Source organism: Hypomesus nipponensis, chromosome 9 (genome assembly GCF_054491055.1).
Source record: "Hypomesus nipponensis isolate SF chromosome 9, ASM5449105v1, whole genome shotgun sequence".
In the NCBI taxonomy this organism is placed as follows: Eukaryota; Metazoa; Chordata; class Actinopteri; order Osmeriformes; family Osmeridae; genus Hypomesus; species Hypomesus nipponensis.
This window is the reverse complement of record NC_140369.1, coordinates 24,089,406-24,117,331: the sequence shown is the minus strand read 5'-3', so window position 1 is coordinate 24,117,331 and position 27,926 is coordinate 24,089,406. Positions and strand designations below refer to the sequence as shown.

The 27,926-nt window shown below is 45.4% G+C and overlaps 1 protein-coding gene and 1 long non-coding RNA gene across 3 annotated transcripts; both read left to right on the top strand.

Annotated features, from left to right (window-relative positions):
- The first annotated feature begins 15,165 nt into the window (after window positions 1-15,165).
- LOC146273595 (uncharacterized) lies at window positions 15,166-17,581 on the top strand. Of its 2 annotated transcripts, none has more exons than XM_084706042.1 (9): window positions 15,166-15,281; window positions 15,391-15,874; window positions 16,133-16,276; window positions 16,360-16,473; window positions 16,652-16,777; window positions 16,861-16,974; window positions 17,073-17,145; window positions 17,252-17,372; window positions 17,475-17,581. In XM_084706042.1, the coding sequence occupies exons 2-8, from the start codon at window positions 15,869-15,871 to the stop codon at window positions 17,347-17,349; spliced, it is 675 nt and encodes a 224-aa protein (XP_084562168.1). In that variant the 5' UTR covers window positions 15,166-15,281; window positions 15,391-15,868; the 3' UTR covers window positions 17,350-17,372; window positions 17,475-17,581. The 2 variants fall into 2 exon arrangements, with proteins under 2 accessions (XP_084562168.1, XP_084562167.1); XM_084706041.1 differs by having other exon boundaries at window positions 17,240-17,372.
- Window positions 17,582-24,731: 7,150 nt separating this feature from the next.
- Window positions 24,732-25,453, top strand: LOC146273594 (uncharacterized). Its single transcript, XR_014766429.1, has 3 exons — window positions 24,732-24,901; window positions 25,008-25,128; window positions 25,231-25,453. It is a non-coding gene; the product is annotated as an uncharacterized LOC146273594 (long non-coding RNA).
- Window positions 25,454-27,926: the final 2,473 nt, after the last annotated feature.

The following is a 27,926-nucleotide window of genomic DNA, read 5'->3' as shown; positions in this document are numbered from 1 at the left end:
GAGACAGGCGCGCATTCGAGAGGTGAGAGGACCACAAAACTTTATTAGAAAGATTTGAACCAACAGAAATATCAGTATGATCCCCATCTTACTGTCTATCTGCAGATGCGAAGGGAGATCTCGCCCCCCATCCCCACCCTCCAGAAGAGACACAGGGCCCCCCAGTCCACCCCCAGTCCCCCCAGCATGGACAGCAGACGATCCACCTCCTCCATGTCTGTAAGTTACCCGCTTGCATAAACCATAAACGTGCTATGGAGTGCATCATCTGAAAACGGGTAGAAACAGATGTCTCTTTCCCTCACAGGCACCTCTTAGGAGTGTTCTCTTTCAGGAGTGTTCTTGTGACTCAGCCGTTATTAGCTAAATCAAGTTTGGTCTTCTCCTTTTACAACAGCAAACGGCCAAAAACAAGGAGCTGGTCCGTCTCGCAAAGGAGAAGAGGACAAAAAAGGTGGAGGAAGAGGAGATTGCTGCTGGGAGGATGCGCTATGAGAAAGAGAGACAGGCGCGCATTCGAGAGGTGAGAGGACCACAAAACTTTATTAGAAAGATTTGAACCAACAGAAATATCAGTATGATCCCCATCTTACTGTCTATCTGCAGATGCAAAGGGAGATCTCGCCCCCCATCCCCACCCTCCAGAAGAGACACAGGGCACCTCAGTCCACCCCCAGTCCCCCCAGCATGGACAGGAAATGCCCCACCACCCCCATGCCTGTAGGTTACCGCTTGTATAAACCATAAACGTAGTATGGAGAGCATGGTCTGAAAACAGGTAGAAACTGATGTCTCTCTTCCCCCCACACACCTTTTAGACGGGTTCTCTTTCAGGGCTCCAATCCCAGACACCTTCTGTCCCAGCTGTTAGGAAGGAGCTGAGAGCTGCAGGTAACACACACACACAAACACAAAATGTTCCATATAACTAGAACCAACACATTGTACATTAGTTGTAACTGGTATGTGTGTGTATGTGTGTCAGACGGCCTACCAGAGTACAAGAAGGAAGTCCTCTGTAAATTGTCTGCAATCCGTAAAAAGCTGCTCAGAGAGCAGAAACGGGCGGAGGGCCAGATGATGCGCTCAGAGTGAGAGGAGCTGGACTCACTTGACAGGTAACACCCTCCACTACTGGGGCACTACTGCAAAGTTTAGGGGAGAGTAGAACAGAGTTTGGTCATGAAGTATGAGATGCTAAATTTCTCTATGTGACTTAGGATGGAGCCTTCCAGGAAGTTTATCAGACTGCCAGATGACTACATCCTGTCAAAGAGGGTGGACCCAAAGAACTCTCTCTCTCTCTCTCTCTGTCTCTCTCTGTCTCCCTGTCTCTCTCTGTCTCTCTGTCTGTCTCTCTCTCTCTCTCTGTCTCCCTGTCTCTCCCTCTCTGTCTCTGTCTCTCTTTCCCTCTCTCTCTCTCTCTCTCTCTCTCTCTCTCTCCCTCTCTGTCTCTGTCTCTCTTTCCCTCTCTCTCTCTCTCTCTCTCTCTCTCTCTCTCTCTCTCTCTCTCTCTCTCTCTGTCTCTCTGTCTCTCTCTCTCTCTGTCTCTCTCTCTGTCTCCCTGTCTCTCTCTCTCTGTCTCTCTGTCTCTCTGTCTCTGTCTCTCTCTGTCTCTCTCTCTGTCTCCCTGTCTCTCTCTCTCTGTCTCTCTCTCTCTCTCTCTCTCTCTCTATCTCTCTCTCTTTCTCTCTCTCTGTCTGTCTCTCTGTCTCTCTCTCTCTGTCTCTCTCTCTCTGTCTCTCTCTCTCTCTCTCTCGTTGGCTTTCTGAGAAAAGAATGTCTTCTAGACTGCAACCTTCTTTACCCTAAGAATCCATTAGATCATAAAAAGTTCCGGAAAAAAGTGGAGAATAAATGGCAACTTATCACTTCTGGAAATTAATTGCTTGTTGAGTGAATTAAAACTAGCTTGAATAGCATCATCATTAGAACTGCATCATTTGTAACTGAACCAATTGTCTTTGTCACACAAACTCATTACATAAGACTCAAGATTGACTGGACACAACTTTCTACACTAACTTTCACAAATTCTACCATTATTTCCCTTCCAGCAAATTCTTTCTTTTGGTTAAACCATTAATGACAGATTTTGCCCTTGTAATATTAATACGGCATAACAACAGAACTCGTTCCACTGGTAGTATTTTTGGATGACACACACAGCTCAAAGCATTTAGGGAATACACTGAGGTAAATACAGGATTTTGTTTCAGACCGTTCTTGACAAAGAATGGTAAGCTGTAGGCCTAATGAGATCAAAATCTTCATGATAACCATTTAAATACATTAAAACTTCAGGAGTGTTACTGATCAAATCAAGATACTTAGTAGGCCTATTGATGACTTTCCGATGTAACTTGTAAAATGAATGAATGAATTGTGTCGGCGGGATGCAAATGTTTACTCAACATACGAACAAAAGTAAATGACCATGCGCTATTCACACACTGTTATTTGGTAGCCTAATGATATCATTTCAACATTATCCCTTAGCCGACATATTAGACATTGTGATGATATTATTCTGTTGATTCACTAGGCCTAGAGTGCATGTGTTTATTTGTGATACTGACACTGCAGTCGGCCAATCATCAAAAGGATTGTTTGGGAAGGAAAATCACTGATTTATTTTGCATACACCAGAGAACGATCCGCGTCCTTCGGGGTGCACGTACCCCCACTTTTACCATAGGGAACTTCCCTGCAAAGAAGCATCAGGCGTGACATCATAATCAGAAGTTGACATAGCAACGGACACATCTTGGCATTCCAAAGCATTATGATGTCACGCCTGATGCTTTTTGGCAGCCGATATTAGCTAAGACTGACACAAACAGAAACTCAGTACAGAGAGAAGGTCTTAATGCGTACCACTAATATTAGTGTCATTGCATAGTTAAGAACAAGCACTGTCAGAAATATGGGAGTTACATCATTTGTGAGAACTTTTGGTGTGCTTTAGTTGGAAGAGAAGCCTTAAGTAGGCTACCTGTGTGCCTTACCAGTTGCCAAATACTAGTAGGTAAACAGCGTCTTGTGTTCATAGAAGTGTTCACAATTTTCCATCTGCAAAATTGAGAAAACTGAACTTGAGAACTTTCCCAAGCAACAGAGGGCCAAAGTTTCAGAAAATGAAGCTTCACCCAAACTTAAAACAAGATGGTCCTTACATGGAAACAAGGGTGAGTTTCTCTTTATTCAGTAGAGTACAGAGAGCTGACTGGCTTTTATTTTATAAATGGTGTGAGAGGAATACTGATCTGTGAATTGCACCTCATTTGTGGTGAGTAAATGTAATTTGAAATGGATCACTGCTCATAGCATGAAGCCTTTTCTCTCTTTCCTAGGAGTACGGTGCCTCCCTCAGAAGAGATCCCTCCACTCTGACTGAAGGGGGAAGAGGGGTGTACATGGGCCACCACCCGGCCGAGGGCAGGGGTCCCTGGGCTGAGGAGGGTGGACCTCCCTATAGAGAGAGCAGGACCACCAGACTGGGAAGGGTGGAGCCTGATGAGCGGAGGGCGCCAACGTACAAAGAGGAACTAGAACAGCAGGTGACTCCCCCCTCCCTACTATGATACATGGAATTGTCTTGATCAACTTTGAGTTGAGATTCTGTGTCTTACCTTGGTCTATGTTTGAAACAAGTAGAGCAATGATGGTGGGCACGTAATGTTTTGACGTGAATGGCACAGAGAATGGAGGAGTGAATGTTTTGGTCAGATCAATTATAAAAGTTGTAGATTTATATATCGATTTTTAACATCATTTGTAAGTTAGTATGATTCATCCCATTTAGACCGTCTCACCCAGTGAAAGTCAGTCTCGTGTTCATGATTATGTCACAATCTAGGCTGGGTCTATCCTCAAATCTCTGGTACATGTGGTTCCAGGGGAGTCAGTATTCCTCACCATATTCCTTCAAAATCTTGAATCCCTCCAGATCCAGGAGAAGCAGGAGCGCCTGAGGCTGGAAAAGAAAGAAAGAGACTGGGCTGAGGCCAAGATGGAGGCTGAAATGAAAAACTACAACCCATGGGGCCGGGGAGGGTGCGGCGCACCCCTCAGAAACACCCGAGGGGACCTCATAAGTACGTTGTAGCATGGTTCACTTACCTTCATTGTTGGCTCACCTTTCAGGATCGCATAAGTGGATCTGTGTTAAATTGATGAGAGATACAGGCTCATCCCCATATATGTATACTTGCTCATCTGATCTGTGAAGCCCTCTGTGACATTGTTTGTAAGAAGGGCTATACAAATAACATGATTTGATATAGTCACTTTGTAGAGGGCCACATTTTAAACAGTTTTGAAGGCAGGGGTAAAAATGTTTGCTGGTCTGCTGATTTTTACTTTGGAATCTTGTATTTGAACTCTTCTTATGATTTGCCTGTCTAGCTGACCTGAAGCAGATGCACAGGCAGAATGAGGAAGCTTGGCTAAACCCCGAGACCTCTCAGAGAAAAGCCAATGTCACCAGGCCCAACCGGAGAGAGGACAGACTGCCTCCTATCAACGCAGTCTCAGGTAGACAGTCACTGCACCAGCTGGCACATTGCAGATAACACATACTTTAATGTGCATGGAATACACATGGTTTTAATATATTTCATCTTTGCAGGTTCTGATCATGGCCAGACCAGTGACACTTCCAGGAGTTTGTTGGCTAACCAGCAGACAGGGGCGCACTGGGGGCACCACCTGGCCGAGGGCAGGGGTCCCCGGGCTGAGGAGGGTGGACCTCCCTATAGAGAGAGCAGGACCACCAGACTGGGAAGGGTGGAGCCTGATGAGAGGAGGGCGCCAACATACCAGGAGGAACTGGAACAGCAGGTGACCTCCTCCCCCCACCTCTATCAGTTGGAAATCAGTACCAAAATACACCAAATGCAATAAGTTCTGCTCATAGATAATTTTTCGGGATTGAAAGAACAAACTCACCATATTGTGGACTGAACTGTAGAACATGGAATGTTCTTCATCAACTTTGAGATGTTGTGGTTAAAATTGAGATGTGGAGACTGAAATTTCAAGGTGGACCTTGTGATGGTGGCATGTAAGGTTTTTGACAGAAAGGGTAGAGAAAAGGGAGTAGGTAGCCTTTTGGTCAGATGAAACAGAGCAGTTGTACATCAAAGTAGATTTGTGTTTTTTATACGTTACTTTAATTCCCAAAGGGGATCCTTCCCATTTAGAGCCTTTAGCGACTCTGTTTCATAATGAAACAATCATTATGCTTTTATAACCTGATAAAGGTAAATACAAGACCATCTTTATTCACAAAGGACAAATTATTCTAGTTGTGCAAGTTAAAAGTCTCATGTTCATGTCATTGTCATAGTGTACGCTGACTGTGTCTATCCTCAAACCTCTGGTACATGTAGTTCCAGGCGAGTCAGTATTTCTCACCAAATTCCTTCATAACCTTGAATCCCTGCCGATCCATGAGAAGCAGGAGCGCCGGAGGCTGGAGAAGGCAGAGAGGGACCGGGCCGAGGCCAAGCTGGAGGCCGAAATAAAAAACTACAACCCATGGGGCCGGGGAGGGTGCGGCGCACCCCTCAGAGACACCCAAGGGGACCTCATTAGTACGTTGTAGCATGGTTCACTTACATTCCATGTTGGCTCACCCTACAGGAATGCATAAGTTGATTGGAGTTCAATCGATGGCAGATATTTCTGTGTATAGTGTCTGACTGTTCTTTGCCTATCTAGCTGACCTGAAGCAGATGCACAGGCAGAATGAGGAAGCTTGGCTGAACCCCGAGACCTCTCTGAAAAAAGCTAACAGGCCCATCCTGAGAGAGGACAGACTGCCTCCCATCAACGCAGTCTCAGGTAGACAATCACTGCACCAGCTGGCACATTGCAGATAACACATACACTAATGTGCATGGAATACACATGGTTGTAATATATTTCATCTTTGCAGGTTCTGATCATGTCCAGACCAGTGACATTTCCAGGAGTTTTTTGGCTAACCAGCAGACAGGGGCGCACTGGGGGCACCACCTGGCCGAGGGCAGGGGTCCCTGGGCTGATGAGGGTGGACCCCCCTATAGAGAGAGCAGGACCACCAGACTGGGAAGGGTGGAGCCTGATGAGAGGAGGGCGCCAACATACCAGGAGGAACTGGAACAGCAGGTGACCTCCTCCCCCCACCTCTATCAGTTGGAAATCAGTACCAAAATACACCAAATGCAATTAGTTCTGCTCATAGATAATGTTTCGGGATTGAAAGAACAAACTCACCACAATGTGGACTGAACTGTAGAACATGGAATGTTCTTCATCAACTTTGATGTGTTGTGGTTAAAATTGAGATATGGAGACTGAAATTTCAAGGTGGACCTTGTGATGGTGGCATGTAAGGTTTTTAACAGAAAGGGTAGAGAAAAGGGAGTAGGTAGCCTTTTGGTCAGATGAAACAGAGCAGTTGTACATCAAAGTAGATTTATGTTTTTTATACGTTACTTTAATTCCCAAAGGGGATCCTTTCCATTTAGAGCCTTTAGCGACTCTGTTTCATAATGAAATAATCATTATGCTTTTATAACCTGATAAAGGTAAATACAAGACCATCTTTATTCACAAAGGACTAATTATTCGAGTTGTGCAAGTTGAAAGTCTCATGTTCATGATGATGTCATAGTGTACGCTGACTGTGTCTATCCTCAAACCTCTGGTACATGTAGTGCCAGGCGAGTCAGTATTCCTCACCAAATTCTTTTGTAACCTTGAATCCCTGCAGATCCAGGAGAAGCAGGAGCGCCGGAGGTTGGAGAAGGCAGAGAGGGACCGGGCCGAGGCCAAGCTGGAGGCCGAAATAAAAAACTATGACCCATGGGGCCGGGGAGGGTGCGGCGCACCCCTCAGAGACACCCAAGGGGACCTCATTAGTACGTTGTAGCATGGTTCACTTACACTCCATGTTGGCTCACCCTACAGGATTGCATAGGTTGATTGGAGTTCAGTTGATGGCAGATATTTCTGTGTATAGTGTCTGACTGTACTTTGCCTGTCTAGCTGACCTGAAGCAGATGCACAAGCAGAATGAGGAAGCTTGGCTGAACCCCGAGACCTCTCTGAAAAAAGCCACCAGGCCCATCCCGAGAGAGGACAGACTGCCTCCCATCAACACAGTCTCTGGTAGACAGTCACTGCACCAGCTGGCACACTGCAGACATCACATCATTTCACGCAAATGTAATACACACGTACACAAAATGCATATGACTGTTCTACTTTATCTTTGCAGGTTTTGCCCCTGTCCAGACCTCCATGTATGCCAGAGGAAATGTGTTTCCTAACCAGCCAACGCTTCATCAACTCACTGAACTGGATAAGTATAAGCTTGCCCTAAAACAACAGGTACTGTGTGGTATGGTTTGGGATGTGTTCTGTTTAGATTTCAAGACCCTGGCCTTTGGTGGCTATAGGGTCTTTTAGCTTCAACAAGCCATTGATTTGCAGGATGTTGTGTACTGTACACAAACACACGCACACACACACGCACACACACACACACACACACACAGGTACATGATTTTGTATAACAAACCGTTTACCTTTTGGGCCCTGTCCAGATTGAGGAGAAGTACCTTAAGGAGGCAGAGGAGAAGGAGAAGCTACGTCTGGAGGAGGCGAAGGAGGAGAGGAGGCTGGCAGAGCAGAGGGCTCAAATAAAGAGGGAGTTTGACGAGGAGAAGGAGATCCGAAAACTCAAGGAGATGGAGGTCAGCTGGGCACTGATGGGCTAAGAGGGATATGGCAGAAATGACTGTATATGCGTTTGCAATATACAGTATACAAGTTATCTTATGTGGACCACACACTCTTGAATAACAATGCTGAACAATCTTGATAGTAGAATTAGATTTTTATGGTGTGGACAATAAACACTTGACGTAAGGGTCGATTTTAAGCGAGTGTGACATGTTCTTGTAACTCAGCTGTTATTGGCTCAATAAAGTTTGGTGTTCTTCTTGCAACAGAAAAGGGGCAAAAACAAGGAGCTGGTCCGTCTTGCAGCGGAGAAGAGGAAAGAGGTGGAGGAGAAGAACAAAGAGGTGGAGGAGAAGGAGATTGCTGCTGGGAGGATGCGCTATGAGAAAGAGAGACAGGCGCGCATTCGAGAGGTGAGAGGACCACAAAACTTTATTAGAAAGATTTGAACCAACAGAAATATCAGTATGATCCCCATCTTACTGTCTATCTGCAGATGCGAAGGGAGATCTCGCCCCCCATCCCCACCCTCCAGAAGAGACACAGGGCCCCCCAGTCCACCCCCAGTCCCCCCAGCATGGACAGCAGACGATCCACCTCCTCCATGTCTGTAAGTTACCCGCTTGCATAAACCATAAACGTGCTATGGAGTGCATCATCTGAAAACGGGTAGAAACAGATGTCTCTTTCCCTCACAGGCACCTCTTAGGAGTGTTCTCTTTCAGGAGTGTTCTTGTGACTCAGCCGTTATTAGCTAAATCAAGTTTGGTCTTCTCCTTTTACAACAGCAAACGGCCAAAAACAAGGAGCTGGTCCGTCTCGCAAAGGAGAAGAGGACAAAAAAGGTGGAGGAAGAGGAGATTGCTGCTGGGAGGATGCGCTATGAGAAAGAGAGACAGGCGCGCATTCGAGAGGTGAGAGGACCACAAAACTTTATTAGAAAGATTTGAACCAACAGAAATATCAGTATGATCCCCATCTTACTGTCTATCTGCAGATGCAAAGGGAGATCTCGCCCCCCATCCCCACCCTCCAGAAGAGACACAGGGCACCTCAGTCCACCCCCAGTCCCCCCAGCATGGACAGGAAATGCCCCACCACCCCCATGCCTGTAGGTTACCGCTTGTATAAACCATAAACGTAGTATGGAGAGCATGGTCTGAAAACAGGTAGAAACTGATGTCTCTCTTCCCCCCACACACCTTTTAGACGGGTTCTCTTTCAGGGCTCCAATCCCAGACACCTTCTGTCCCAGCTGTTAGGAAGGAGCTGAGAGCTGCAGGTAACACACACACACAAACACAAAATGTTCCATATAACTAGAACCAACACATTGTACATTAGTTGTAACTGGTATGTGTGTGTATGTGTGTCAGACGGCCTACCAGAGTACAAGAAGGAAGTCCTCTGTAAATTGTCTGCAATCCGTAAAAAGCTGCTCAGAGAGCAGAAACGGGCGGAGGGCCAGATGATGCGCTCAGAGTGAGAGGAGCTGGACTCACTTGACAGGTAACACCCTCCACTACTGGGGCACTACTGCAAAGTTTAGGGGAGAGTAGAACAGAGTTTGGTCATGAAGTATGAGATGCTAAATTTCTCTATGTGACTTAGGATGGAGCCTTCCAGGAAGTTTATCAGACTGCCAGATGACTACATCCTGTCAAAGAGGGTGGACCCAAAGAACTCTCTCTCTCTCTCTCTCTGTCTCTCTCTGTCTCCCTGTCTCTCTCTGTCTCTCTCTCTCTCTCTGTCTCCCTGTCTCTCCCTCTCTGTCTCTGTCTCTCTTTCCCTCTCTCTCTCTCTCTCTCTCTCTCTCTCTCTCCCTCTCTGTCTCTGTCTCTCTTTCCCTCTCTCTCTCTCTCTCTCTCTCTCTCTCTCTCTCTCTCTCTCTCTCTCTCTCTCTCTCTCTCTGTCTCTCTGTCTCTCTCTCTCTCTGTCTCTCTCTCTGTCTCCCTGTCTCTCTCTCTCTGTCTCTCTGTCTCTCTGTCTCTGTCTCTCTCTGTCTCTCTCTCTGTCTCCCTGTCTCTCTCTCTCTGTCTCTCTCTTTCTCTCTCTCTCTCTCTCTCTCTCTCTCTTTCTCTCTCTCTGTCTGTCTCTCTGTCTCTCTCTCTCTGTCTCTCTCTCTCTGTCTCTCTCTCTCTCTCTCTCGTTGGCTTTCTGAGAAAAGAATGTCTTCTAGACTGCAACCTTCTTTACCCTAAGAATCCATTAGATCATAAAAAGTTCCGGAAAAAAGTGGAGAATAAATGGCAACTTATCACTTCTGGAAATTAATTGCTTGTTGAGTGAATTAAAACTAGCTTGAATAGCATCATCATTAGAACTGCATCATTTGTAACTGAACCAATTGTCTTTGTCACACAAACTCATTACATAAGACTCAAGATTGACTGGACACAACTTTCTACACTAACTTTCACAAATTCTACCATTATTTCCCTTCCAGCAAATTCTTTCTTTTGGTTAAACCATTAATGACAGATTTTGCCCTTGTAATATTAATACGGCATAACAACAGAACTCGTTCCACTGGTAGTATTTTTGGATGACACACACAGCTCAAAGCATTTAGGGAATACACTGAGGTAAATACAGGATTTTGTTTCAGACCGTTCTTGACAAAGAATGGTAAGCTGTAGGCCTAATGAGATCAAAATCTTCATGATAACCATTTAAATACATTAAAACTTCAGGAGTGTTACTGATCAAATCAAGATACTTAGTAGGCCTATTGATGACTTTCCGATGTAACTTGTAAAATGAATGAATGAATTGTGTCGGCGGGATGCAAATGTTTACTCAACATACGAACAAAAGTAAATGACCATGCGCTATTCACACACTGTTATTTGGTAGCCTAATGATATCATTTCAACATTATCCCTTAGCCGACATATTAGACATTGTGATGATATTATTCTGTTGATTCACTAGGCCTAGAGTGCATGTGTTTATTTGTGATACTGACACTGCAGTCGGCCAATCATCAAAAGGATTGTTTGGGAAGGAAAATCACTGATTTATTTTGCATACACCAGAGAACGATCCGCGTCCTTCGGGGTGCACGTACCCCCACTTTTACCATAGGGAACTTCCCTGCAAAGAAGCATCAGGCGTGACATCATAATCAGAAGTTGACATAGCAACGGACACATCTTGGCATTCCAAAGCATTATGATGTCACGCCTGATGCTTTTTGGCAGCCGATATTAGCTAAGACTGACACAAACAGAAACTCAGTACAGAGAGAAGGTCTTAATGCGTACCACTAATATTAGTGTCATTGCATAGTTAAGAACAAGCACTGTCAGAAATATGGGAGTTACATCATTTGTGAGAACTTTTGGTGTGCTTTAGTTGGAAGAGAAGCCTTAAGTAGGCTACCTGTGTGCCTTACCAGTTGCCAAATACTAGTAGGTAAACAGCGTCTTGTGTTCATAGAAGTGTTCACAATTTTCCATCTGCAAAATTGAGAAAACTGAACTTGAGAACTTTCCCAAGCAACAGAGGGCCAAAGTTTCAGAAAATGAAGCTTCACCCAAACTTAAAACAAGATGGTCCTTACATGGAAACAAGGGTGAGTTTCTCTTTATTCAGTAGAGTACAGAGAGCTGACTGGCTTTTATTTTATAAATGGTGTGAGAGGAATACTGATCTGTGAATTGCACCTCATTTGTGGTGAGTAAATGTAATTTGAAATGGATCACTGCTCATAGCATGAAGCCTTTTCTCTCTTTCCTAGGAGTACGGTGCCTCCCTCAGAAGAGATCCCTCCACTCTGACTGAAGGGGGAAGAGGGGTGTACATGGGCCACCACCCGGCCGAGGGCAGGGGTCCCTGGGCTGAGGAGGGTGGACCTCCCTATAGAGAGAGCAGGACCACCAGACTGGGAAGGGTGGAGCCTGATGAGCGGAGGGCGCCAACGTACAAAGAGGAACTAGAACAGCAGGTGACTCCCCCCTCCCTACTATGATACATGGAATTGTCTTGATCAACTTTGAGTTGAGATTCTGTGTCTTACCTTGGTCTATGTTTGAAACAAGTAGAGCAATGATGGTGGGCACGTAATGTTTTGACGTGAATGGCACAGAGAATGGAGGAGTGAATGTTTTGGTCAGATCAATTATAAAAGTTGTAGATTTATATATCGATTTTTAACATCATTTGTAAGTTAGTATGATTCATCCCATTTAGACCGTCTCACCCAGTGAAAGTCAGTCTCGTGTTCATGATTATGTCACAATCTAGGCTGGGTCTATCCTCAAATCTCTGGTACATGTGGTTCCAGGGGAGTCAGTATTCCTCACCATATTCCTTCAAAATCTTGAATCCCTCCAGATCCAGGAGAAGCAGGAGCGCCTGAGGCTGGAAAAGAAAGAAAGAGACTGGGCTGAGGCCAAGATGGAGGCTGAAATGAAAAACTACAACCCATGGGGCCGGGGAGGGTGCGGCGCACCCCTCAGAAACACCCGAGGGGACCTCATAAGTACGTTGTAGCATGGTTCACTTACCTTCATTGTTGGCTCACCTTTCAGGATCGCATAAGTGGATCTGTGTTAAATTGATGAGAGATACAGGCTCATCCCCATATATGTATACTTGCTCATCTGATCTGTGAAGCCCTCTGTGACATTGTTTGTAAGAAGGGCTATACAAATAACATGATTTGATATAGTCACTTTGTAGAGGGCCACATTTTAAACAGTTTTGAAGGCAGGGGTAAAAATGTTTGCTGGTCTGCTGATTTTTACTTTGGAATCTTGTATTTGAACTCTTCTTATGATTTGCCTGTCTAGCTGACCTGAAGCAGATGCACAGGCAGAATGAGGAAGCTTGGCTAAACCCCGAGACCTCTCAGAGAAAAGCCAATGTCACCAGGCCCAACCGGAGAGAGGACAGACTGCCTCCTATCAACGCAGTCTCAGGTAGACAGTCACTGCACCAGCTGGCACATTGCAGATAACACATACTTTAATGTGCATGGAATACACATGGTTTTAATATATTTCATCTTTGCAGGTTCTGATCATGGCCAGACCAGTGACACTTCCAGGAGTTTGTTGGCTAACCAGCAGACAGGGGCGCACTGGGGGCACCACCTGGCCGAGGGCAGGGGTCCCCGGGCTGAGGAGGGTGGACCTCCCTATAGAGAGAGCAGGACCACCAGACTGGGAAGGGTGGAGCCTGATGAGAGGAGGGCGCCAACATACCAGGAGGAACTGGAACAGCAGGTGACCTCCTCCCCCCACCTCTATCAGTTGGAAATCAGTACCAAAATACACCAAATGCAATAAGTTCTGCTCATAGATAATTTTTCGGGATTGAAAGAACAAACTCACCATAATGTGGACTGAACTGTAGAACATGGAATGTTCTTCATCAACTTTGAGATGTTGTGGTTAAAATTGAGATGTGGAGACTGAAATTTCAAGGTGGACCTTGTGATGGTGGCATGTAAGGTTTTTGACAGAAAGGGTAGAGAAAAGGGAGTAGGTAGCCTTTTGGTCAGATGAAACAGAGCAGTTGTACATCAAAGTAGATTTGTGTTTTTTATACGTTACTTTAATTCCCAAAGGGGATCCTTCCCATTTAGAGCCTTTAGCGACTCTGTTTCATAATGAAACAATCATTATGCTTTTATAACCTGATAAAGGTAAATACAAGACCATCTTTATTCACAAAGGACAAATTATTCTAGTTGTGCAAGTTAAAAGTCTCATGTTCATGTCATTGTCATAGTGTACGCTGACTGTGTCTATCCTCAAACCTCTGGTACATGTAGTTCCAGGCGAGTCAGTATTTCTCACCAAATTCCTTCATAACCTTGAATCCCTGCCGATCCATGAGAAGCAGGAGCGCCGGAGGCTGGAGAAGGCAGAGAGGGACCGGGCCGAGGCCAAGCTGGAGGCCGAAATAAAAAACTACAACCCATGGGGCCGGGGAGGGTGCGGCGCACCCCTCAGAGACACCCAAGGGGACCTCATTAGTACGTTGTAGCATGGTTCACTTACATTCCATGTTGGCTCACCCTACAGGAATGCATAAGTTGATTGGAGTTCAATCGATGGCAGATATTTCTGTGTATAGTGTCTGACTGTTCTTTGCCTATCTAGCTGACCTGAAGCAGATGCACAGGCAGAATGAGGAAGCTTGGCTGAACCCCGAGACCTCTCTGAAAAAAGCTAACAGGCCCATCCTGAGAGAGGACAGACTGCCTCCCATCAACGCAGTCTCAGGTAGACAATCACTGCACCAGCTGGCACATTGCAGATAACACATACACTAATGTGCATGGAATACACATGGTTGTAATATATTTCATCTTTGCAGGTTCTGATCATGTCCAGACCAGTGACATTTCCAGGAGTTTTTTGGCTAACCAGCAGACAGGGGCGCACTGGGGGCACCACCTGGCCGAGGGCAGGGGTCCCTGGGCTGATGAGGGTGGACCCCCCTATAGAGAGAGCAGGACCACCAGACTGGGAAGGGTGGAGCCTGATGAGAGGAGGGCGCCAACATACCAGGAGGAACTGGAACAGCAGGTGACCTCCTCCCCCCACCTCTATCAGTTGGAAATCAGTACCAAAATACACCAAATGCAATTAGTTCTGCTCATAGATAATGTTTCGGGATTGAAAGAACAAACTCACCACAATGTGGACTGAACTGTAGAACATGGAATGTTCTTCATCAACTTTGATGTGTTGTGGTTAAAATTGAGATATGGAGACTGAAATTTCAAGGTGGACCTTGTGATGGTGGCATGTAAGGTTTTTAACAGAAAGGGTAGAGAAAAGGGAGTAGGTAGCCTTTTGGTCAGATGAAACAGAGCAGTTGTACATCAAAGTAGATTTATGTTTTTTATACGTTACTTTAATTCCCAAAGGGGATCCTTTCCATTTAGAGCCTTTAGCGACTCTGTTTCATAATGAAATAATCATTATGCTTTTATAACCTGATAAAGGTAAATACAAGACCATCTTTATTCACAAAGGACTAATTATTCGAGTTGTGCAAGTTGAAAGTCTCATGTTCATGATGATGTCATAGTGTACGCTGACTGTGTCTATCCTCAAACCTCTGGTACATGTAGTGCCAGGCGAGTCAGTATTCCTCACCAAATTCTTTTGTAACCTTGAATCCCTGCAGATCCAGGAGAAGCAGGAGCGCCGGAGGCTGGAGAAGGCAGAGAGGGACCGGGCCGAGGCCAAGCTGGAGGCCGAAATAAAAAACTATGACCCATGGGGCCGGGGAGGGTGCGGCGCACCCCTCAGAGACACCCAAGGGGACCTCATTAGTACGTTGTAGCATGGTTCACTTACACTCCATGTTGGCTCACCCTACAGGATTGCATAGGTTGATTGGAGTTCAGTTGATGGCAGATATTTCTGTGTATAGTGTCTGACTGTACTTTGCCTGTCTAGCTGACCTGAAGCAGATGCACAAGCAGAATGAGGAAGCTTGGCTGAACCCCGAGACCTCTCTGAAAAAAGCCACCAGGCCCATCCCGAGAGAGGACAGACTGCCTCCCATCAACACAGTCTCTGGTAGACAGTCACTGCACCAGCTGGCACACTGCAGACATCACATCATTTCACGCAAATGTAATACACACGTACACAAAATGCACATGACTGTTCTACTTTATCTTTGCAGGTTTTGCCCCTGTCCAGACCTCCATGTATGCCAGAGGAAATGTGTTTCCTAACCAGCCAACGCTTCATCAACTCACTGAACTGGATAAGTATAAGCTTGCCCTAAAACAACAGGTACTGTGTGGTATGGTTTGGGATGTGTTCTGTTTAGATTTCAAGACCCTGGCCTCTGGTGGCTATAGGGTCTTTTAGCTTCAACAAGCCATTGATTTGCAGGATGTTGTGTACTGTACACAAACACACGCACACACACACGCACACACACACACACACACACACACACACAGGTACATGATTTTGTATAACAAACCGTTTACCTTTTGGGCCCTGTCCAGATTGAGGAGAAGTACCTTAAGGAGGCAGAGGAGAAGGAGAAGCTACGTCTGGAGGAGGCGAAGGAGGAGAGGAGGCTGGCAGAGCAGAGGGCTCAAATAAAGAGGGAGTTTGACGAGGAGAAGGAGATCCGAAAACTCAAGGAGATGGAGGTCAGCTGGGCACTGATGGGCTAAGAGGGATTTGGCAGAAATGACTGTATATACGTTTGCAATATACAGTATACAAGTTATCTTATGTGGACCACACACTCTTGAATAACAATGCTGAACAATCTTGATAGTAGAATTCGATTTTTATGGTGAGGACAATAAACACTTGACGTAAGGGTCGATTTTAAGCGAGTGTGACATGTTCTTGTAACTCAGCTGTTATTGGCTCAATAAAGTTTGGTGTTCTTCTTGCAACAGAAAAGGGGCAAAAACAAGGAGCTGGTCCGTCTTGCAGCGGAGAAGAGGAAAGAGGTGGAGGAGAAGAACAAAGAGGTGGAGGAGAAGGAGATTGCTGCTGGGAGGATGCGCTATGAGAAAGAGAGACAGGCGCGCATTCAAGAGGTGAGAGGACCACAAAACTTTATTAGAAAGATTTGAACAAACAGAAATATCAGTATGATCCCCATCTTACTGTCTATCTGCAGATGCGAAGGGAGATCTCGCCCCCCATCCCCACCCTCCAGAAGAGACACAGGGCCCCCCAGTCCACCCCCAGTCCCCCCAGCATGGACAGCAGACGATCCACCTCCTCCATGTCTGTAAGTTACCCGCTTGCATAAACCATAAACGTGCTATGGAGTGCATCATCTGAAAACGGGTAGAAACAGATGTCTCTTTCCCTCACAGACACCTCTTAGGAGTGTTCTCTTTCAGGAGTGTTCTTGTGACTCAGCCGTTATTAGCTAAATCAAGTTTGGTCTTCTCCTTTTACAACAGCAAACGGCCAAAAACAAGGAGCTGGTCCGTCTCGCAAAGGAGAAGAGGACAAAAAAGGTGGAGGAAGAGGAGATTGCTGCTGGGAGGATGCGCTATGAGAAAGAGAGACAGGCGCGCATTCGAGAGGTGAGAGGACCACAAAACTTTATTAGAAAGATTTGAACCAACAGAAATATCAGTATGATCCCCATCTTACTGTCTATCTGCAGATGCAAAGGGAGATCTCGCCCCCCATCCCCACCCTCCAGAAGAGACACAGGGCACCTCAGTCCACCCCCAGTCCCCCCAGCATGGACAGGAAATGCCCCACCACCCCCATGCCTGTAGGTTACCGCTTGTATAAACCATAAACGTAGTATGGAGAGCATGGTCTGAAAACAGGTAGAAACTGATGTCTCTCTTCCCCCCACACACCTTTTAGACGGGTTCTCTTTCAGGGCTCCAATCCCAGACACCTTCTGTCCCAGCTGTTAGGAAGGAGCTGAGAGCTGCAGGTAACACACACACACAAACACAAAATGTTCCATATAACTAGAACCAACACATTGTACATTAGTTGTAACTGGTATGTGTGTGTATGTGTGTCAGACGGCCTACCAGAGTACAAGAAGGAAGTCCTCTGTAAATTGTCTGCAATCCGTAAAAAGCTGCTCAGAGAGCAGAAACGGGCGGAGGGCCAGATGATGCGCTCAGAGTGAGAGGAGCTGGACTCACTTGACAGGTAACACCCTCCACTACTGGGGCACTACTGCAAAGTTTAGGGGAGAGTAGAACAGAGTTTGGTCATGAAGTATGAGATGCTAAATTTCTCTATGTGACTTAGGATGGAGCCTTCCAGGAAGTTTATCAGACTGCCAGATGACTACATCCTGTCAAAGAGGGTGGACCCAAAGAACTCTCTCTCTCTCTCTCTCTCTCTCTCTCTCTCTCCCTCTCTCTCTGTCTCTCTCTCTCTCTCTCTCTCTCTCTCTCTCTCTCTGTCTCTCTCTCTGTCTCTCTGTCTCTCTGTCTGTCTCTCTGTCTGTCTCCCTGTCTCTCTCTGTCTCTATGTCTGTCTCTCCCTCTCTCTCTGTCTCCCTGTCTCTCTGTCTCTGTCTCTCTCTTTCCCTCTCTCTCTCTCTCTCTCTCTCTCTCTCTCTCTCTCTCTCTGTCTCTCTGTCTCTCTCTCTCTCTGTCTCTCTCTCTGTCTCCCTGTCTCTCTCTCTCTGTCTCTCTGTCTCTCTCTTTCTCTCTCTCTCTCTCTCTTTCTCTCTCTCTCTCTCTCTCTCTCTCTCTCTGTCTCTCTCTCTGTCTCTCTCTCTCTCTGTCTCTCTGTCTCTCTCTCTCTCTGTCTCTCTCTCTGTCTCCCTGTCTCTCTCTCTCTGTCTCTCTGTCTCTCTCTCTCTCTCTCTCTCTCTCTCTCTCTCTCTCTCTCTCTCTCTCTCTCTCTCTCTCTCTCTCTCTGTCTCTCTCTCTGTCTCTCTGTCTCTCTGTCTCTCTCTCTCTCTCTCTCTCGTTGGCTTTCTGAGAAAAGAATGTCTTCTAGACTGCAACCTTCTTTACCCTAAGAATCCATTAGATCATAAAAAGTTCCGGAAAAAAGTGGAGAATAAATGGCAACTTATCACTTCTGGAAATTAATTGCTTGTTGAGTGAATTAAAACTAGCTTGAATAGCATCATCATTAGAACTGCATCATTTGTAACTGAACCAATTGTCTTTGTCACACAAACTCATTACATAAGACTCAAGATTGACTGGACACAACTTTCTACACTAACTTTCACAAATTCTACCATTATTTCCCTTCCAGCAAATTCTTTCTTTTGGTTAAACCATTAATGACAGATTTTGCCCTTGTAATATTAATACGGCATAACAACAGAACTCGTTCCACTGGTAGTATTTTTGGATGACACACACAGCTCAAAGCATTTAGGGAATACACTGAGGTAAATACAGGATTTTGTTTCAGACCGTTCTTGACAAAGAATGGTAAGCTGTAGGCCTAATGAGATCAAAATCTTCATGATAACCATTTAAATACATTAAAGCTTCAGGAGTGTTACTGATCAAATCAAGATACTTAGTAGGCCTATTGATGACTTTCCGATGTAACTTGTAAAATGAATGAATGAATTGTGTCGGCGGGATGCAAATGTTTACTCAACATACGAACAAAAGTAAATGACCATGCGCTATTCACACACTGTTATTTGGTAGCCTAATGATATCATTTCAACATTATCCCTTAGCCGACATATTAGACATTGTGATGATATTATTCTGTTGATTTACTAGGCCTAGAGTGCATGTGTTTATTTGTGATACTGACACTGCAGTCGGCCAATCATCAAAAGGATTGTTTGGGAAGGAAAATCACTGATTTATTTTGCATACACCAGAGAACGATCCGCGTCCTTCGGGGTGCACGTACCCCCACTTTTACCATAGGGAACTTCCCTGCAAAGAAGCATCAGGCGTGACATCATAATCAGAAGTTGACATAGCAACGGACACATCTTGGCATTCCAAAGCATTATGATGTCACGCCTGACGCTTTTTGGCAGCCGATATTAGCTAAGACTGACACAAACAGAAACTCAGTACAGAGAGAAGGTCTTAATGCGTACCACTAATATTAGTGTCATTGCATAGTTAAGAACAAGCACTGTCAGAAATATGGGAGTTACATCATTTGTGAGAACTTTTGGTGTGCTTTAGTTGGAAGAGAAGCCTTAAGTAGGCTACCTGTGTGCCTTACCAGTTGCCAAATACTAGTAGGTAAACAGCGTCTTGTGTTCATAGAAGTGTTCACAATTTTCCATCTGCAAAATTGAGAAAACTGAACTTGAGAACTTTCCCAAGCAACAGAGGGCCAAAGTTTCAGAAAATGAAGCTTCACCCAAAGTTAAAACAAGATGGTCCTTACATGGAAACAAGGGTGAGTTTCTCTTTATTCAGTAGAGTACAGAGAGCTGACTGGCTTTTATTTTATAAATGGTGTGAGAGGAATACTGATCTGTGAATTGCACCTCATTTGTGGTGAGTAAATGTAATTTGAAATGGATCACTGCTCATAGCATGAAGCCTTTTCTCTCTTTCCTAGGAGTACGGTGCCTCCCTCAGAAGAGATCCCTCCACTCTGACTGAAGGGGGGAGAGGGGTGTACATGGGCCACCACCCGGCCGAGGGCAGGGGTCCCTGGGCTGAGGAGGGTGGACCTCCCTATAGAGAGAGCAGGACCACCAGACTGGGAAGGGTGGAGCCTGATGAGCGGAGGGCGCCAACGTACAAAGAGGAACTAGAACAGCAGGTGACTCCCCCCTCCCTACTATGATACATGGAATTGTCTTGATCAACTTTGAGTTGAGATTCTGTGTCTTACCTTGGTCTATGTTTGAAACAAGTAGAGCAATGATGGTGGGCACGTAATGTTTTGACGTGAATGGCACAGAGAATGGAGGAGTGAATGTTTTGGTCAGATCAATTATAAAAGTTGTAGATTTATATATCGATTTTTAACATCATTTGTAAGTTAGTATGATTCATCCCATTTAGACCGTCTCACCCAGTGAAAGTCAGTCTCGTGTTCATGATTATGTCACAATCTAGGCTGGGTCTATCCTCAAATCTCTGGTACATGTGGTTCCAGGGGAGTCAGTATTCCTCACCATATTCCTTCAAAATCTTGAATCCCTCCAGATCCAGGAGAAGCAGGAGCGCCTGAGGCTGGAAAAGAAAGAAAGAGACTGGGCTGAGGCCAAGATGGAGGCTGAAATGAAAAACTACAACCCATGGGGCCGGGGAGGGTGCAGCGCACCCCTCAGAAACACCCGAGGGGACCTCATAAGTACGTTGTAGCATGGTTCACTTACCTTCATTGTTGGCTCACCTTTCAGGATCGCATAAGTGGATCTGTGTTAAATTGATGAGAGATACAGGCTCATCCCCATATATGTATACTTGCTCATCTGATCTGTGAAGCCCTCTGTGACATTGTTTGTAAGAAGGGCTATACAAATAACATGATTTGATATAGTCACTTTGTAGAGGGCCACATTTTAAACAGTTTTGAAGTCAGGGCTAAAAATGTTTGCTGGTCTGCTGATTTTTACTTTGGAATCTTGTATTTGAAACACTTCTTATGATTTGCCTGTCTAGCTGACCTGAAGCAGATGCACAGGCAGAATGAGGAAGCTTGGCTAAACCCCGAGACCTCTCAGAGAAAAGCCAATGTCACCAGGCCCAACCGGAGAGAGGACAGACTGCCTCCTATCAACGCAGTCTCAGGTAGACAGTCACTGCACCAGCTGGCACATTGCAGATAACACATACATTAATGTGCATGGAATACACATGGTTTTAATATATTTCATCTTTGCAGGTTCTGATCATGTCCAGACCAGTGACACTTCCAGGAGTTTGTTGGCTAACCAGCAGACAGGGGCGCACTGGGGGCACCACCTGGCCGAGGGCAGGGGTCCCTGGGCTGAGGAGGGTGGACCTCCCTATAGAGAGAGCAGGACCACCAGACTGGGAAGGGTGGAGCCTGATGAGAGGAGGGCGCCAACATACCAGGAGGAACTGGAACAGCAGGTGACCTCCCCCCCCCCCCCCCACCTCTATCAGTTGGAAATCAGTACCAAAATACACCAAATGCATATAGTTCTGCTCATAGATAATTTTTCGGGATTGAAAGAACAAACTCACCATAATGTGGACTGAACTGTAGAACATGGAATGTTCTTTATCAACTTTGAGATGTTGTGGTTAAAATTGAGATGTGGAGACTGAAATTTCAAGGTGGACCTTGTGATGGTGGCATGTAAGGTTTTTAACAGAAAGGGTAGAGAAAAGGGAGTAGGTAGCCTTTTGGTCAGATGAAACAGAGCAGTTGTACATCAAAGTAGATTTGTGTTTTTTATACGTTACTTTAATTCCCAAAGGGGATCCTTCCCATTTAGAGCCTTTAGCGACTCTGTTTCATAAAGAAACAATCATTATGCTTTTATAACCTGATAAAGGTAAATACAAGACCATCTTTATTCACAAAGGACAAATTATTCTAGTTGTGCAAGTTAAAAGTCTCATGTTCATGTCATTGTCATAGTGTACGCTGACTGTGTCTATCCTCAAACCTCTGGTACATGTAGTTCCAGCCGAGTCAGTATTTCTCACCAAATTCCTTCATAACCTTGAATCCCTGCAGATCCATGAGAAGCAGGAGCGCCGGAGGCTGGAGAAGGCAGAGAGGGACCGGGCCGAGGCCAAGCTGGAGGCCGAAATAAAAAACTACAACCCATGGGGCCGGGGAGGGTGCGGCGCACCCCTCAGAGACACCCAAGGGGACCTCATTAGTACGTTGTAGCATGGTTCACTTACATTCCATGTTGGCTCACCCTACAGGAATGCATAAGTTGATTGGAGTTCAATCGATGGCAGATATTTCTGTGTATAGTGTCTGACTGTTCTTTGCCTATCTAGCTGACCTGAAGCAGATGCACAGGCAGAATGAGGAAGCTTGGCTGAACCCCGAGACCTCTCTGAAAAAAGCTAACAGGCCCATCCTGAGAGAGGACAGACTGCCTCCCATCAACGCAGTCTCAGGTAGACAATCACTGCACCAGCTGGCACATTGCAGATAACACATACACTAATGTGCATGGAATACACATGGTTGTAATATATTTCATCTTTGCAGGTTCTGATCATGTCCAGACCAGTGACATTTCCAGGAGTTTTTTGGCTAACCAGCAGACAGGGGCGCACTGGGGGCACCACCTGGCCGAGGGCAGGGGTCCCTGGGCTGATGAGGGTGGACCCCCCTATAGAGAGAGCAGGACCACCAGACTGGGAAGGGTGGAGCCTGATGAGAGGAGGGCGCCAACATACCAGGAGGAACTGGAACAGCAGGTGACCTCCTCCCCCCCCCCCCCCCACCTCTATCAGTTGGAAATCAGTACCAAAATACACCAAATGCAATTAGTTCTGCTCATAGATAATGTTTCGGGATTGAAAGAACAAACTCACCACAATGTGGACTGAACTGTAGAACATGGAATGTTCTTCATCAACTTTGATGTGTTGTGGTTAAAATTGAGATATGGAGACTGAAATTTCAAGGTGGACCTTGTGATGGTGGCATGTAAGGTTTTTGACAGAAAGGGTAGAGAAAAGGGAGTAGGTAGCCTTTTGGTCAGATGAAACAGAGCAGTTGTACATCAAAGTAGATTTATGTTTTTTATACGTTACTTTAATTCCCAAAGGGGATCCTTCCCATTTAGAGCCTTTAGCGACTCTGTTTCATAATGAAATAATCATTATGCTTTTATAACCTGATAAAGGTAAATACAAGACCATCTTTATTCACAAAGGACTAATTATTCGAGTTGTGCAAGTTGAAAGTCTCATGTTCATGATGATGTCATAGTGTACGCTGACTGTGTCTATCCTCAAACCTCTGGTACATGTAGTGCCAGGCGAGTCAGTATTCCTCACCAAATTCTTTTGTAACCTTGAATCCCTGCAGATCCAGGAGAAGCAGGAGCGCCGGAGGCTGGAGAAGGCAGAGAGGGACCGGGCCGAGGCCAAGCTGGAGGCCGAAATAAAAAACTATGACCCATGGGGCCGGGGAGGGTGCGGCGCACCCCTCAGAGACACCCAAGGGGACCTCATTAGTACGTTGTAGCATGGTTCACTTACACTCCATGTTGGCTCACCCTACAGGATTGCATAGGTTGATTGGAGTTCAGTTGATGGCAGATATTTCTGTGTATAGTGTCTGACTGTACTTTGCCTGTCTAGCTGACCTGAAGCAGATGCACAAGCAGAATGAGGAAGCTTGGCTGAACCCCGAGACCTCTCTGAAAAAAGCCACCAGGCCCATCCCGAGAGAGGACAGACTGCCTCCCATCAACACAGTCTCTGGTAGACAGTCACTGCACCAGCTGGCACACTGCAGACATCACATCATTTCACGCAAATGTAATACACACGTACACAAAATGCACATGACTGTTCTACTTTATCTTTGCAGGTTTTGCCCCTGTCCAGACCTCCATGTATGCCAGAGGAAATGTGTTTCCTAACCAGCCAACGCTTCATCAACTCACTGAACTGGATAAGTATAAGCTTGCCCTAAAACAACAGGTACTGTGTGGTATGGTTTGGGATGTGTTCTGTTTAGATTTCAAGACCCTGGCCTCTGGTGGCTATAGGGTCTTTTAGCTTCAACAAGCCATTGATTTGCAGGATGTTGTGTACTGTACACAAACACACGCACACACACACACACACACAGGTACATGATTTTGTATAACAAACCGTTTACCTTTTGGGCCCTGTCCAGATTGAGGAGAAGTACCTTAAGGAGGCAGAGGAGAAGGAGAAGGTACGTCTGGAGGAGGCGAAGGAGGAGAGGAGGCTGGCAGAGCAGAGGGCTCAAATAAAGAGGGAGTTTGACGAGGAGAAGGAGATCCGAAAACTCAAGGAGATGGAGGTCAGCTGGGCACTGATGGGCTAAGAGGGATATGGCAGAAATGACTGTATATGCGTTTGCAATATACAGTATACAAGTTATCTTATGTGGACCACACACTCTTGAATAACAATGCTGAACAATCTTGATAGTAGAATTAGATTTTTATGGTGTGGACAATAAACACTTGACGTAAGGGTCGATTTTAAGCGAGTGTGACATGTTCTTGTAACTCAGCTGTTATTGGCTCAATAAAGTTTGGTGTTCTTCTTGCAACAGAAAAGGGGCAAAAACAAGGAGCTGGTCCGTCTTGCAGCGGAGAAGAGGAAAGAGGTGGAGGAGAAGAACAAAGAGGTGGAGGAGAAGGAGATTGCTGCTGGGAGGATGCGCTATGAGAAAGAGAGACAGGCGCGCATTCGAGAGGTGAGAGGACCACAAAACTTTATTAGAAAGATTTGAACCAACAGAAATATCAGTATGATCCCCATCTTACTGTCTATCTGCAGATGCGAAGGGAGATCTCGCCCCCCATCCCCACCCTCCAGAAGAGACACAGGGCACCTCAGTCCACCCCCAGTCCCCCCAGCATGGACAGGAAATGCCCCACCACCCCCATGCCTGTAGGTTACCGCTTGTATAAACCATAAACGTAGTATGGAGAGCATGGTCTGAAAACAGGTAGAAACTGATGTCTCTCTTCCCCCCACACACCTTTTAGACGGGTTCTCTTTCAGGGCTCCAATCCCAGACACCTTCTGTCCCAGCTGTTAGGAAGGAGCTGAGAGCTGCAGGTAACACACACACACAAACACAAAATGTTCCATATAACTAGAACCAACACATTGTACATTAGTTGTAACTGGTATGTGTGTGTATGTGTGTCAGACGGCCTACCAGAGTACAAGAAGGAAGTCCTCTGTAAATTGTCTGCAATCCGTAAAAAGCTGCTCAGAGAGCAGAAACGGGCGGAGGGCCAGATGATGCGCTCAGAGTGAGAGGAGCTGGACTCACTTGACAGGTAACACCCTCCACTACTGGGGCACTACTGCAAAGTTTAGGGGAGAGTAGAACAGAGTTTGGTCATGAAGTATGAGATGCTAAATTTCTCTATGTGACTTAGGATGGAGCCTTCCAGGAAGTTTATCAGACTGCCAGATGACTACATCCTGTCAAAGAGGGTGGACCCAAAGAACTCTCTCTCTCTCTCTCTCTCTCTCTCTCTCTCTCTCTCTCTCTCTCTCTCTCTCTCTCTCTCTCTCTGTCTCTCTCTCTGTCTCCCTGTCTCTCTCTGTCTCTCTGTCTGTCTCTCTCTCTCTCTCTGTCTCCCTGTCTCTCCCTCTCTGTCTCTGTCTCTCTTTCCCTCTCTCTCTCTCTCTCTCTCTCTCTCTCTCTCTCTCTCTCTCTCTCTCTCTGTCTCTCTGTCTCTCTCTCTCTCTGTCTCTCTCTCTGTCTCCCTGTCTCTCTCTCTCTGTCTCTCTGTCTCTGTCTCTCTCTGTCTCTCTCTCTGTCTCCCTGTCTCTCTCTCTCTGTCTCTCTCTTTCTCTCTCTCTCTCTCTCTCTCTCTCTCTTTCTCTCTCTCTGTCTGTCTCTCTGTCTCTCTCTCTCTGTCTCTCTCTCTCTCTCTCTCTCTCTCTCTCGTTGGCTTTCTGAGAAAAGAATGTCTTCTAGACTGCAACCTTCTTTACCCTAAGAATCCATTAGATCATAAAAAGTTCCGGAAAAAAGTGGAGAATAAATGGCAACTTATCACTTCTGGAAATTAATTGCTTGTTGAGTGAATTAAAACTAGCTTGAATAGCATCATCATTAGAACTGCATCATTTGTAACTGAACCAATTGTCTTTGTCACACAAACTCATTACATAAGACTCAAGATTGACTGGACACAACTTTCTACACTAACTTTCACAAATTCTACCATTATTTCCCTTCCAGCAAATTCTTTCTTTTGGTTAAACCATTAATGACAGATTTTGCCCTTGTAATATTAATACGGCATAACAACAGAACTCGTTCCACTGGTAGTATTTTTGGATGACACACACAGCTCAAAGCATTTAGGGAATACACTGAGGTAAATACAGGATTTTGTTTCAGACCGTTCTTGACAAAGAATGGTAAGCTGTAGGCCTAATGAGATCAAAATCTTCATGATAACCATTTAAATACATTAAAGCTTCAGGAGTGTTACTGATCAAATCAAGATACTTAGTAGGCCTATTGATGACTTTCCGATGTAACTTGTAAAATGAATGAATGAATTGTGTCGGCGGGATGCAAATGTTTACTCAACATACGAACAAAAGTAAATGACCATGCGCTATTCACACACTGTTATTTGGTAGCCTAATGATATCATTTCAACATTATCCCTTAGCCGACATATTAGACATTGTGATGATATTATTCTGTTGATTCACTAGGCCTAGAGTGCATGTGTTTATTTGTGATACTGACACTGCAGTCGGCCAATCATCAAAAGGATTGTTTGGGAAGGAAAATCACTGATTTATTTTGCATACACCAGAGAACGATCCGCGTCCTTCGGGGTGCACGTACCCCCACTTTTACCATAGGGAACTTCCCTGCAAAGAAGCATCAGGCGTGACATCATAATCAGAAGTTGACATAGCAACGGACACATCTTGGCATTCCAAAGCATTATGATGTCACGCCTGACGCTTTTTGGCAGCCGATATTAGCTAAGACTGACACAAACAGAAACTCAGTACAGAGAGAAGGTCTTAATGCGTACCACTAATATTAGTGTCATTGCATAGTTAAGAACAAGCACTGTCAGAAATATGGGAGTTACATCATTTGTGAGAACTTTTGGTGTGCTTTAGTTGGAAGAGAAGCCTTAAGTAGGCTACCTGTGTGCCTTACCAGTTGCCAAATACTAGTAGGTAAACAGCGTCTTGTGTTCATAGAAGTGTTCGCAATTTTCCATCTGCAAAATTGAGAAAACTGAACTTGAGAACTTTCCCAAGCAACAGAGGGCCAAAGTTTCAGAAAATGAAGCTTCACCCAAACTTAAAACAAGATGGTCCTTACATGGAAACAAGGGTGAGTTTCTCTTTATTCAGTAGAGTACAGAGAGCTGACTGGCTTTTATTTTATAAATGGTGTGAGAGGAATACTGATCTGTGAATTGCACCTCATTTGTGGTGAGTAAATGTAATTTGAAATGGATCACTGCTCATAGCATGAAGCCTTTTCTCTCTTTCCTAGGAGTACGGTGCCTCCCTCAGAAGAGATCCCTCCACTCTGACTGAAGGGGGGAGAGGGGTGTACATGGGCCACCACCCGGCCGAGGGCAGGGGTCCCTGGGCTGAGGAGGGTGGACCTCCCTATAGAGAGAGCAGGACCACCAGACTGGGAAGGGTGGAGCCTGATGAGCGGAGGGCGCCAACGTACAAAGAGGAACTAGAACAGCAGGTGACTCCCCCCTCCCTACTATGATACATGGAATTGTCTTGATCAACTTTGAGTTGAGATTCTGTGTCTTACCTTGGTCTATGTTTGAAACAAGTAGAGCAATGATGGTGGGCACGTAATGTTTTGACGTGAATGGCACAGAGAATGGAGGAGTGAATGTTTTGGTCAGATCAATTATAAAAGTTGTAGATTTATATATCGATTTTTAACATCATTTGTAAGTTAGTATGATTCATCCCATTTAGACCGTCTCACCCAGTGAAAGTCAGTCTCGTGTTCATGATTATGTCACAATCTAGGCTGGGTCTATCCTCAAATCTCTGGTACATGTGGTTCCAGGGGAGTCAGTATTCCTCACCATATTCCTTCAAAATCTTG